General features: G+C 35.2%; 2 protein-coding genes across 4 annotated transcripts in view; one reads left to right on the forward strand and one right to left on the reverse strand.

The window, feature by feature from the left end:
• CRLF3 (cytokine receptor like factor 3) overlaps positions 1–6,952 on the forward strand; it is a 42,387-nt gene extending 35,435 nt beyond the window's left edge. The window contains exon 8 of the mRNA XM_037146816.2: positions 136–6,952. Coding sequence (XP_037002711.2) covers positions 136–392 — 257 coding nt within the window. The 3' untranslated portion in view covers positions 393–6,952. The remainder of the gene's footprint in view (positions 1–135) is intronic.
• Positions 6,911–14,080, reverse strand: part of SUZ12 (SUZ12 polycomb repressive complex 2 subunit) — a 43,385-nt gene continuing 36,215 nt past the window's right edge. For 2 of the 3 annotated variants that reach the window (XM_037146796.2, XM_037146795.2), the window contains 6 exons: positions 12,910–13,001; positions 12,580–12,723; positions 11,871–12,028; positions 11,347–11,545; positions 10,848–10,927; positions 6,911–9,181 (listed from right to left, as the gene is read on the reverse strand). In XM_037146796.2, coding sequence (XP_037002691.2) covers positions 8,836–9,181; positions 10,848–10,927; positions 11,347–11,545; positions 11,871–12,028; positions 12,580–12,723; positions 12,910–13,001 — 1,019 coding nt within the window. In that variant the 3' untranslated portion in view covers positions 6,911–8,835. The remainder of the gene's footprint in view (positions 9,182–10,847; positions 10,928–11,346; positions 11,546–11,870; positions 12,029–12,579; positions 12,724–12,909; positions 13,002–14,080) is intronic. The other variant, XM_037146797.2, reaches the window with a different exon arrangement.

Below are 14,080 nucleotides of genomic sequence, written 5' to 3' on the forward strand. Positions count from 1 at the left end.
ATTATCTTGGACCAGTTGGCATTCCAAAACGTTTTCTTTATTTGAATTAGGAAATTAGCTGTGTTATCAATAATCTAGACTATTTCAGTTCTTAGTTATTGCTACATGTAAATGACTTTTATCTTAACATTCTAGGTGCAGTTTTTGTAAATGGAAAAGAAATGACTAATCAGTTGCCTGCCGTTACCACTGGGTCCACTGTCACATTTGACATTGAAGCTGTGACTCTGGGAACCACCAATAATAATGAAGGCGGAAACTTCAAGCTTCGAGTGACTATTAGCTCAAATAACAGAGAAGTGGTTTTTGATTGGTTACTCGATCAATCTTGTGTCTCTCTCTACTTCGGATGTTCATTTTTCTATCCTGGATGGAAAGTATTGGTGTTCTAGATTTTTGGGTGATTGGCTTTGGTTTACAAGATTTTAATGTAGCTGCTCTCATCCTAATGTGTAACTGAAAAAAACAAAAACAACATCTCAGTTAAGCCACTGGAAGTGGAAATTGTTTATTGGATTTATTTTGGAATATTTTAGCGATAAGGGACTTGCATATTATGGACAAAACCATAATGCAGTCATTTTTATTCATAGCATAGTGTTAATTAAAATATCACAATAAAAATCAAATTGGCTTTTAAAATAGGAGATAAAGCCCCCCACCCTCCAGTTTACTTTGTCAAGTTGGTTTTAGAACAGAAAAATGAATGTAACATTATTTTATTAAGTCTCTGTCTTTTAAGGACCCAAGGCCGTGTAAGAGTTCAGTGTAGAACAACAGGAACGGGCCGGGTGGAGGCCTGGGCTCTGAAACGGACACTTGCTCATGTGCTCTCCACATGAGTGTTGCGTATGTTCTCTGTCTTCAGGTGTGTGTAAGCGGTATTGAATTTTATCTTGTGTTCAATATTCTTAAAGTCCTGAAAGCGTAATAATTTCTGCATCTTTTTTTGTAATTACTGAGGAGATGTCTACCTACAATAGGCAAAATGTTTTCCTTTGTTCTTTTCTTACAATTCGATTCATGATAGGCTAAAGGATTTTACAGGGTAAAACTACTGGTGGGAGTGGCACCATGTCACGTGTGTGTACCATGTACATCCTCAGACCCAGCTGCAGTGCTGTCCAAACGACTGTTTTTAGGGGATGAGCTGCGGTCAGTTTGTCGTCAGTTTCAAACATGGTCTTAGCGAGCCAAGCAAACGTATAGGGTGAATACTTGACCTATTTTTGGCAACTTAAATTTGTGTAAAATATTTATTTGAAGAACTTACTTAATATGTAAAAATGACTATCTTATCTTGCTATATACCAATCTATAGATTTTTTTAATGTGAATTTTTTTTAATTTTTAGCAGTAGAAAAGCAAGTTTGATATTTTTGTAAAATAATTTATTTGGGGACTCAAATTCCCTGTGAGACAATCGACCTTTTTCACTTGCCTTTTTATGTATAAGTGAGTCATCTTTCATTGACGACGTGCTAGAATGTAGCTGCCTGGGAAAACTGTCTGAAACAAAATTAAAAACTGTAAGGTAAATGTGTGTATTTTTTTCTTCTATGATACTTGATGAATCCCATTTTAATCTTTACTTTTAAGTAGAGGGAAAAAAGAGTTTCCTGTGGCTCCAGTCATTTTAATTCAGATATTGTAACTTGTGGAAAGGTACTAATATTCTGTGTATAACCTTACTCACACTGATATTCTCTGGTACTTAGCACAGTGCCTGGCACATAACATGGGCGCAGTAAATGTCTGACTGAATGAATGTAGATGAGTTACTTCCAGAATGTCATCTCATGGCCTTCATTCAGCAAATATTTATTAAACATCTTAATTTCTTCTCCTCCATTAGAAAATGACATCTTAAATTTATACCTATAGAATCTGCCTATTCACAGAAGTGACTTAAACCTAATTATTTTTAGGCAGGTATGGATTTTAATTTTGAACTCTGAAATTAATTTAAATATTGATAGTTTTTCTTGAACTGTGAACAGAAGATTTTCTTAAAAGCCATTCTGTTGAAACAGATAATAGACTTGGTATTCCAAGTCTGTGCACTTGGGGGACAAGAGAGTTTGGGTGATGAAAACAATGATAAGAATTGATATTTATTGTGTAGAAGTGACTTCCGGCCAAGATGGAGGTGTAGGTAGACACATTGTGCCTCCTCGCACAACCAAAAGAAGGACCACAACAAATATAAAAACAAAAAACAACCAGAACTAACAAAATCGAATTGTATGGAAGTCCAACAACCAAGGAGTTGAAGAGACATTCATCCAGACCAGTAGGAGGGGCGGAGCAGGCAGCCAGGCAGAGAGTTGTGGCAAAGCAGTGGCTGGAGGACCAGGCGGACTCACATTCACGTGCAGATAAACCAGGAGGAACAACTGGAGGGTGAGACAGACAGTGCAACCCTTTATTTCCAGCGCTGGGAAATAAAGCTTCAGACCTCTGACTGAAAACATCTGTGGGGGTTGTGCTGGCAGGAGAAACTCCCAGCCTCACAGGAGAGTTCCTTAGACCCAGAGGATCCTAGAACATGCACAAACCTACCCACCGGGGAATTGCACCAGAAGGCCCCAATTTGCTTATGGGTAGTGGTGGAAGTGACTAAAATCTGGCAGAGAGCGGAGCAAGCAGCAGTTTCCTCTTGGACCCCTCCCCCACATATAGTATCACAATGTGGGATGCCAGTTGCCCCACCCTAGTGAACACTTAAGGCTCCGTCCCTTACTATATAACAAGTGTGCTGTGACAAAAAAAAAGTGGCCCAAATGAAAAAACAGATCAAAGCTCCAGAAAAAAATACAACCAAGCGACAGAGAGCCAGCCTATCAGATCAGATGCACAGTTCAAAACACTGGTAATCAGGATGCTCACAAAAATGGTTGAATATAGCTGCAAATTAGAGGACAAAATGAAGGCTATGAAAAGTGAAATAAAGGAAAATATACACGAAATCAACAGTGACAGGAAGGAAACCAGGATTCAGATCACCAATTTGGAGCATAAGAAAAATAAACATTCAACCAAAACAGAATGAAGAAGCAGTAATTCAACCCTGGTGATCAATGGGGTGACATATGTCGCAGCCAGATCGCCCTCACATCCTGAAGAAGCAATAATTCAAAAAAATGAAGACAAGCTTAGGAACCTTCAGGATATCTTTAAACATTCCAACATCCAAATCATAGGGGTACCAGAAGGAGAAGAGGAAGAGCAAGAAAAACTTATTTGAAAACATAATTAAGGAGAACGTCCCCAATATGGCAAAGGATTTAGACTTTCAGGAAGTCCAGAAGCATAGTCACAAAGAAGTTGAACCCGAGGAGGAACACATCAAGGCACATCATAATTACATTACCCAAGATTAAAGGAAAGAATCTTAAAAACAGCAAGGAGAGAGTTACCTACAGAGTTCCCATGACTGTCAGCTGATTTCTCAAAAGAAACTTTGCAGACAAGAAGGGGCTAGAAAGAAGTATTCAAAGTCATGAAAGACAAGGACCTACATCCAAGATTACTCTATCCAGCAAAGCTATCATTTAGAATAAAAGGGCAGATAAAATGCTTCCCAGATAATAAGGTCAAGTTAAAGGAGTTCATCATCACCAAGCCCTTATTACATAAAATGTTAAAGGGACTTATCTAAGAAAAATAAGATAAAAAATATGAACAGTAAAATGACAGGTACTTCATTTTAGGCTACTAAAATTTAGCTAATATTAGGCTACTTCGAGTGGTTTCTGATAAGAAAAAATCTGCTATCATTCTGATTTTCCTTATAGATACGTGTCGTTTTTCTCTGCTTTCTCTGTCTTCAGTTTTTAGACATTTAATATTGTTGTATTTTTACATGGATTTCTTTGGGGTTACCTTGTTGTCAGTTTCTTGAATCTTTATGTCTGTGGCCAAATTTGGGGAGATTACAGCCATTATTTTAAACCCTATTTTTTTTCCTGCTCCATCTGGGACTCCGGTAACATAAAATTTACATCTTTTATTTAGACCCACTGATTCCTTAGGTTCTCTCTTTTTGTCTATTTTCTCTGTGTTGTTCAGATTAGGTTATTTCTGTTCAGTTCTTGCAGTTCCCTGATTCATACCTTTGTCACCTCCATTGTACTTTTGGGCCTATGAGCTTTTTATTTAAAAAAAAAAATTTTTTTTTTGTAATTTTAAATTCTAAAATGTCCATGCAGCTTTTCATTTTCCCATGTTTCAAGTGTGCCCATAATTCCCTAATTGAAACATTTTTACCATGGTGTTATGTCTACTTGACTGGCCTAAGGGATGTTCAGGTAGTTAAACATTTTAATGGGCATGTCTGTATGTTTCTGGGAGAGATTAGCACTTGAACTGATAGACTGAGTAAAGCAGATCGCCCTCCCCAACATGGGTGAGCATCATCCAATCTGCTGAGGGCCTGAATAGGACAAAATGGCAGAGGAAGGTTGAATTCAGTCTCTGCCTCCCTGATGAGCTGGGCCATGCATCTTCTGCACTCCTGGTTTTAGGGCCTTTGGATCTGGACTGGAATCTGCCATTGGCTTTCCTGAGTTCCCACCTTGAAGTCAGATCATGAGATTTCTTGGCTTCCATAATTTTGTACTGGTTCTGTTTCTATGGAGAAAACTAATGCAGCTGCTTTAAAATCTTTGCAGTTAATTCTAATACCTTTGTCATCCAAGTGTTGTTATCCATTGTCTTCATTCAGTTGGAGATCTTTCTGGTTCTTGCTGTGACAAGTGTTTTTCTGTTGAAATGTGGACATTTTTGTGTTTTGAGACTCTGGATCTTATTTACACCTCTGACAGCTGGCTTTTTGACACCACTCTAGCAGAAGATTGAGGGGAGGGGCGCTGCCTCATTACTTCCAAATGGAGGTAATAGAAGTGTCACTTCTACTCAGCCTCCATCAACAAGCAATAGGAGACACTTAAGTTACTGCTGCTGCATTGCTGTGGGAGTTCTGCTTCCCTACATGATCTCCACTGACACTGCATTTTGGGGTTGTCCCAGCACTTTAGGCAGGAAAGTTGATTCCACCAGGCTTTTTCTGAACCACCCCATCTGAAACAAGGAGAGGAGAGAAAGGTCATTACTGCTCGTGAGGATGGAAGTCCAGGATCCTCTGTCACCACAGTGGGTAGGGCTCCTCATCACTGCCTGGTGGAGGTAAAAATTCTGTCTATTTGGCCTCTAAGACAAATTTCTAAAGATGGCGAGTTTGGGCAAAGGTTAAGTGCATTTTAATAGACATGTACTGGAGATTGTACCAATTATTTTCCCACCCAAAAATGTGCTTAAAAACATTTTTACTTTTGTCCCATCTCTTTAGTACTGTATTTTAAATTTAAATTTTTCAGTTACCACCAGAACTGTCGAGTGCCTATTTCCCCATTCCTTGCCAAGTGTTACTAACAAACTTTCTTTAGCGAGCTGAATCTGTTTCTTGATCTTACTCCTTTTTCTGGAAACTTTTTATCTTTGGTCTTTTGTTTCTCCCTTTCTTCTTCTTCCTGTCAGTCTGTGACTATACTCAACCTTCACACTCACTCTCCCCCAAATCTTTCATTGCCTGTTTCCCTCTTGCTGTAACCCCACTGTTCACATATTCTGTGATAAATTTCTTCAGTTCATTTTCTATTTAATAAACTCATTAATACTGTTTCCTATTGCTTAATCTGCTTGAAATTGTCATTTTACTCATTTTGTTATGGGACTGCTTCCTTTTTGGAACTTCTCTTTCTTGGCTTCATCACTCTTAGTGCATTTTCATTCCTCTGTATTGCAATACCATTGAACAGTTTTACCTTCTTAATCACTTCATGACAGGCAGTGTTATACAACATTCTAGTGATCCTATCTGTGTAGAAATTCTCCCCTCCCGAATTCTTAACTGTGGCTCACCTAAAATACATACTGGGTCCTGGCTGGTGGGCTCAGCGAATTGAGCACTGGCCTACAAACCAAAGGGTTGCTGGTTTGATTCCCAGTCAGGGCACATGCCTGGGCTGCGGGCCAGGTCCTCAGTAGGAGGTATGCAAGAGGCAACTACACAGATGTTTGTCCCTTTCTCCCTCCCTTCCCCCTAAAAATAAATAAATCTTAAAAAAAAATTCTGGTTTTCATATCTATGCAGTAAATCTCTAACTACTTCCAGATCTTTACTATGGCATATAAAGCCCTCATGTTAGCAACTACCAGTACCAGCTAAGATCATTAGTACTAAGGTCAGTGAGATAGACTTAGCAGTCTAATGGAAAGGAATCAAGTGCTTAAAAGGAATGCACATGGTGGTGAGCTCTGGGAAAAGAGGTACATTCATCTCAAAAACAAAAACCTGTACAGACAAAATGCTGTTACTAGTAAATAAAGACCTGCTGAACTATGAACTCTTCTGTCAAGTTTTCCCGAACTCAACTTTTACAACTACTGACCTCATAGCATGTAGTATATAATTTTATCACACAGTATCACTTTATAACTATCATTTGTATTCCTCTGTAGTCTGGGCTTTTTGAAAGTCAAGATATTTCTTCACTAAAAAGGAAATGAAAAAAATCAATCCACAATCAAAGATGGGTAACTTTCAATACTGACATAGGTACTACTATAAAGAACGTAACATAACAATTTGAAATTGATGTTACTAAAACTGAAAGCAGGTTTCACATTAAGCTTTTTTCTTAATTTTTTCCTTTTGGCTGAAACAAAAGACATTTATTTCTCAGTTTTGGAGGCTGGGAAGTCCCTTCTAAATTTATTACCTCTGACTGATATATGTACTTCTGGATCCTTACTATGCTAACAAGCCAAAGTTTTAGTGCACACATTAACGATCCATAAAATAAACACAAAACTGAATACAACTTTTATATTATTGAACTTTATGTACAAAATCATTTGATTGCAAATAAACATTTAATGTAAAAACAAACGTTCTTTTAAACTGATTTTTTTTACATCTACTGTACCATTCAAATGCTTTATCATCTTACATGATTTCTTCAAAATCTCTTATCAAGGGTACATATAGAAAAGCATTTTTTTATAAATAGAAACAAAGGGATTTTTCAGCTTTTATTATAAGATGGCATAAAAAGTTTACTCAACAGAAGTAATTTCATTACTATTTGGGGGAGGGAATCACCAACTTTTTGTGCAAACAATGCTAGCCTTCTTTTAAGCATTAAGAGCATAACTGCTTAAGAAATGACATAAGCAATAATTCTACACCTACATCTCCCCTAAAATAATCTATTTTTTTTACATATGTGCACAGCTTTAGCAAATTAAAGCCCGAGAGAAATGCTCAACATCCACTATCCAGAGGCATGGTCAGAGTTTACTGTAACATCATTGGGAGAGCTCACCAATCAAGGAGTCTGTAATGAAAGCTGCAGTTTCCCTCTTTCCTATATTTTTAACACAAAAATCAATAACTAAGAATTTAATACTGGATGACAAATCACATCCACACTATTAAATAGCCTCACAGTTAAACACATCTTAAAGACCAATCAAATCAGTATTTACATTTTATAAATTTCTGAAGACACCATTAGAAAGCTTATATATCCCTTCATTAAACAAAATAGGGAACTGCATCTGATGGTGATGGAATGAAATAAAAAAATTAAAAATACCTGTATTTACAGCAGCATTGTTCCTTTATAAATAAAGAATATGAAAATGCAATTATCTTTAAGGATAATAAAATATTGAGGTGATGTTACTCAACCACAGTGCTTGTTGGAATAAAAATCTATTGGTGTTTGTTAATGTGCCAGTAGTGAAACCACTTTTTGTTGGACAAAATCCAACTGCAAATATGTGCATAAAACACATATAACACAGGGCAAATTATTCAAAACAATTCAAGTCAGCTCATCTGTATTGAATATTCTAATTGTGAAACACATTACAAAGACATCCTTGCAAAGAAAAAATGTTACAACATTTTCTGGTTTTCATAGAACGTTTCTTCCCTTGAATGTGGCATCTTAAAATCTCAAATTTGTTCTTCACTGATTTACAATCCTAATGTGGACAGTTTAATTTTCCATATGATTACCTAAGTGGGGGGGATAAACAGCAAAACATTCAAGTTTAAAAAACATACTGGGTGAGCAATGCACTAAAATTATCCACATAAAAACAAATGGTAAGTAACCTTATAAACCAACATGACATTTTACTGTAGAACGTGAAAGATTAACATCTCAAACAGGCATAAGATGAAGAAGTGCTATTTTAAAATTGTGAAATAAACGTATGCAATGCAAAATACCTTGTGTGTTGTAATTTTCATTTTAAATTGATTAATGATTTCAAAATCAAGGATCAAGTTTTGATTGCAAGTGGTAATGCAACATGTCACAAAAATCTCCAATTTTTAAAAAAGGGTATCTATCACATTTCAATTTTCCCTCCCCACGAAAATGTTTCACAATTACAAAATAGGAGAACAGCCGATCACAATTGCAAAAAACATTAAAATTTAAATATATGAAATTTCTACATTATCAATTTATTTCATAAGACAATTGCTCAAGTTAAAAATACTTTCTTTGAAGTATTGCTTTTCATGCTCAAACAAGAGAATGTTTTAATGACATCAATAAAACTGATACACATGTAATGATGTACAATGAAGTGAAGTAGAACCCTGATACAAATATCCTTGTTGAAATCATTTACTTCATCTAACAATGCCTGTTTGGAACCTATGATTAAAAAACAAAACCCAAACTCTTCCTAGAAGCTGAACTTTCTAGAATGCAATTTCAGTGTTTGTCCATAACACAGGGTTAGGTCTTTTCAGAGTTTTTGTTTTTTGCTCTGTTTTGAAACCCCTGAGACACCATCTGTTTCCAAAGCTTTCTCTTTTGAGTTAATTTCACTAAATCCATTTGCTGTCCCATTTTGTTCTTCGGTGATTTCTTCATTTGCAGGGGAGGCAGATTCTCCTTTTTCTAATTTTTGCTGCATTTCACGGAGCTTGGTAACAGCTTTATCTATTGACATTATGCTAATAAGATTAAAGTCATGCATGCTGACTAGATGAAGCATGAAGTTTCTACATAAATTCTTCTTAATTATTTTCTGTCCATAGTTTTCTACAAACAGCATACAGGCATGATTCATTTGATTGTCAGCAATAAACCTATTTGATAAAAACAACACAAAATATCAATGGTAATACAAAGCATTTCTATCAAATGGAACAGTGATAACCATTATAGAACAGTAAGACTATCCGAATCTAGTGATGATTTAGCAAGAAGTAAAACTATAGTGAAAGTGAGATTCAATAATCTTACCACTTTAAAAAATTGAAAGAGATGTAATATAACCAGAGCTTATTAAGTAGATGTCATTTGTTTTTCCTAATCACATATGGCAGTATTAGAAGTATAAAATATTTTCTCTTGCCAGCACAACTTTCATTAATTCTACACATTTATACTATCCTCTTCATTCTGTCCCTTGATTTTGACAAACTTTCCTATTTCAGAAGCAGTCTTTCTACATTTTCAGTTCATGGTAAATCTCTGAAAAAATGAAGATGTTTCAACAAATAACATAAAAAAGACAACAGTGAGGTTGTGTTGGTGGAAAGTGAGTTGGGGGCATGTACAATGAATAAAATTTGAGAGAACCAAATAGGAGAAAGGCTGCTCAGTTATCCACTGGAACTGAGAGTACAACAGACTCCATAAGGCCTGCCTACAAAAAATTTAAATACCTGAAGTTTACACAACTACCCCCCACTTTATCATGCCGGTATATAATAAACCCCAAGAGTTGTGCTAAAATGTTTAGATCAAAGAATTAAAACAGAACTCAATAAAATATGACTAAAATTTTATCTTGAAACTGACATATCAGGACGAAGGAAAGAGAGATTTAACCCAAGACTCTGCATACATACTTGACTCCTAACTTAGTTCCCCTAACTGGGGAACAGGCAAATATTTTCTATAAAAAGCTACATAGTAAATATTTAATGGTATGCAAGGCATATGTGTGATCTGCCATATTTCATTTATCTTTTTGAGGACCCACTAAACGTGTGAAAATTATTCTTAGATAAAGGCAGTACATGTACACAAAAAAAGGTTATGGGCCATGCACCCAGACATCTTACATACCAATAACTCTTCACTCCCCAAGAGTAAAGAAACAAAAGTGTTCCCTCCCATTTATTTCTCTTATCTATAAATGAAAAAACTCTGGCTCTGGTGCTATAGAAGAGCGCTTTAAATGAGGATCTAATAATAATGAAGGTAGAGAAGAAAATGTGTATTGACAGTAAATAGTTCACATAAGGAAGGAGGCAGATCTGCAGGAAAAACAATGCTTTGGAATATACTGTGGCCACAATGGCATGAGAAATAAGGATTGTTTTACCTTGCCTCCTGTGAAATGGTAATAAATCAGAAAAGCTAGTTACATTTTATTCTGAGTAATTAAGCAATTTTTAAAAATTATGGTAATAACTGTGATAAGTAATTTGCAGGATTTCCAGGAATATAGCACTTGGCATTTTATTTTTGTATTCCCTGGCAATAAAATGAATGAAAATTAAAAACTGGGACATATTAAAAATAAAAATCTGCTGTTAGAGCTTGCACCTTCTTTATACATTCTCTGAGCATCACCATTTTTCTCAATGCAATTATAATACTTTGGATTAGGATAAGATTTAGGACCCATTATATCTAAATAAACAATTTTATATAAGATTCTAACAGACGTAGATTTATAGAATGTGAGGCAGCAAATAGGATATAAAGGAAATGGAATATTTAAATTTAGAAATACCCTACCCATGCTTCATGACATGGAGATTCCATAGTTTCATCACTTCTTTCTCTCCTTCATTAACATCAGAAAATTCCTCAATTTGCTAAAAATAAAAAAATGTTTAAAAAGGAAGAAAAAGAAAAACACCTATTAAATGCAGAATAAATATAATTGGTATTTCTAAGAAAAAATTGTGAGAATGTAAAAAGCAGTTTTTTGTAACTAAAAATACCATAACTTCTTTATACAGCAAAGTGGCAACATTTAATAAAAACTAGTTACCTATAAATAATATGAACACACTATTAAATGACAAAAAGAAAATATGTATTTCCGTTATTTGGTAACTATTTAAATGACACAATTATAAATTGTGGATTCCTAAATTCCTTAATTTAGAAAAAGTTCCTTTACACTAAGTCAAAAAGTTTAATTCATTATTAAACAACAGTTTTCAAACAAAGCAATTTAATCATAAAATTCTAAAATCATTGTCGAAATAATAAAAAAAATAATACTTACTGTAATGGTTTTTTCTCTTAGCCATTCGGGATCCTTTTCATCTTCACTATCTACTTCCATTTCTTGTGGACGAAGAGGTAAACAAGTATCACTATGAAAATACAGACGATTGTGTCCGCTACTGTATGTTCGTTGCTGTTCTACTTCTCCATCTTCAGATTCAAGAAATTCAGACATGCTTGCTTTTGTTCGTTTTGGCCTAATGAAATGTTGATGTAATATTAAGTGACAGGGATAGGACTCATTATATTTCACTCCAAATAGATTACATTCCTTTCTTACAGGTTTGTACCTAGATCTACCTGGAGAATTCTTTAATACCCCAACCACTGCAGCAGTAGTGACATTAACATTTAAAACAGGAAAAAGGTTGTAAGCAGGAAGTAAGAAAACTTCACAGAAGGGAGCTAGGGCTATAAAAGCAGTGTAGCACTCAGAGACCTAGCTGATGCTCCCCTTTGTTCCTCCACTATCCTCAATAAAGCCAGAGAATAGAACTTTTGTTGTATGACCTTTTCACCTACCTGCACACAAGAATGTGTGTGATAGGTGTTCTTTTTACTGGTCCATTGCGACTAAAAGCAAATCCAGGTTGGCGATGAATATCCTGAGGATTTCCTGCATAGGAGCCATCATAACACTCATTGATAGAAACATCTATCCTAGCACCTTTTGGATGATACTGTAACAAAAATGGCAAGGAGTTTAGGAAAAAAAAAGATCAATTATCCTATCCTAAATACCCATCACTCCAAATTTATTTAATTTTAAAAGTGGGTGTGGTTCTTTTTTTTCATCCTTTCTCATTTGAAATCTCATTACTACCATTTGAACAAAGGCATGAAGTACATGTGCAAGATGAGTACTTTTAATTTTTAATGTTTTGTAAATTATAATTAGCCAGACATACCAGCATGGTGAACAGGACGTCAGAGAACTTTGAGTCAAAAAGATCTACGTTAAAATCCTGGCTATGCCATTTTTTGGCTTGATAACTTTTTAAAAATTACTTCTTGTGTGAACAATATGAAAATTACCACTTAATTCAAAAGGTTGGTCTGAGGACTATGTGAGTCAATATAGGTGTGCTATATGTAAACTCTGAATCATTCACTGTAATTCACACAATATAGCAACCCATCAAATGCAGAAATTTAGGTATTCTGTACAAAATACAATTTTTGAAAAATTGTCATAATGTATGTCATTAAGAGAAAATAAAAATTCACTTACAACATAATTGAAGATAAATCTGCTATGACAGAGTTTAAGATGCTTGAGTAAACTATAAAGTTTACGGCAGTTCAGAGTGCACCAAGGGCAATGTAGGTCATCTCTTGCTTCAGTTTGTTGTCTTGTATTGTTGTTATAAAGGAACTTTAAAACAAAAAAAGCAAAACTCTAGCTTATACATCTCAAAATATTTTTTCAATATCACCTTTAAAATTAGTTAAAAGGAAAAACAGAAACATTCTTTTTATTTAACTATCCAAAATATTTTAGATGTAACATGCAAAACAAAAGCATTTCATGATTACTTATAAAAAGGTCAGCTATGTTTACCTGATAAAATATTCTTAATTTTTGTCGGTTTTCACTTGAAGTATCTTTTTCTTTTCTCGTTTGTAGATCTGTAGTCAATGATTCTTTAACAGCTGAAAATACATACTTTTTAATTCAAAAAATTGCTTCTAAGCGAGGTAACATATCTTGTGAAAATAATTAGACATTAAAGGTTTCCACAGAATCCTACTTGTGGTATTTAATACAATTTTCGTTCTCACCCTCAAGGGAACAATCCCCCTTCATCAATATTCCTAATCATATATTTAGGTCTTTATTGGCAGGAGCCATACTTTCCCTTTAAAAGCCACCTCTTATATCCTGAATCATTATTACAGGAACCCCAAATAATTATATGTAGTCACTGTAATGTTTTAATAAGCACTTTGAGGTCAGAGTGTGGTTTTGATTGGTCTTTATATTCCCAATGCAAAGCACTGAGTGGACATCCACCAAGTGTTGGTTCAAGAGAAACTACGTAAAAAATGATTATCAGAATAATTCCAAATGCAAAAGATAATCAATAAGTGGTATATTTATTTACGGATTTAAAATGTTTTTATTTTCCCTGATATAACTATTTTACATGTACGATCTTGTATAAAACGTTTTTTCTTTGTTTCTTTGAAATTCTTTTCACCTATTTAACTGGCTAGCCGCAGGGCATTTTGAGAGGTGCCCAGACCACAATTTACTCGAGAAACCTTTTCTCTGACACAGGCCATTCTTAGTATCTTTTTAACCTGACTCTTATAATGACTTGCATACAATAAATGTACTAGAGCCCTGGCTGGCGTAGCTCAGTGGATTGAACGCGGGCCTGCGAGCAAGAGTATCGTGGTTCGATTCCCAGCCAGGGCACATGGCTGGGTTGCAGGCCAGTTCCCAGCAGGGGATGAATGAGAGGCAACCATAGATTGATATTTCTCTCTCACTCTTTCTCCTTCCCTTCCCCTCTCTCTCTCTCTCAAAAAAAAAAAAAAAAAGATTAACAATCTTTGAAAATAAATAAATAAATAAATAAATAAATAAATAAATAAATAAATGTACACGAGAGGTCTTTCTGCCTTCTTTAAACGGACTGAGACCTGGATGCTCTCAGGTCAAGGACAGTGTTTCTATCAGGCAGATACAATGTGACAGATCAGTGGCCTTAACTCAGCAAAGCTAA

This window comes from Artibeus jamaicensis, unplaced genomic scaffold (genome assembly GCF_021234435.1).
Source record: "Artibeus jamaicensis isolate MK-2021 breed Jamaican fruit bat unplaced genomic scaffold, CSHL_Jam_final contig_1998, whole genome shotgun sequence".
Lineage (NCBI taxonomy): Eukaryota > Metazoa > Chordata > Mammalia > Chiroptera > Phyllostomidae > Artibeus > Artibeus jamaicensis.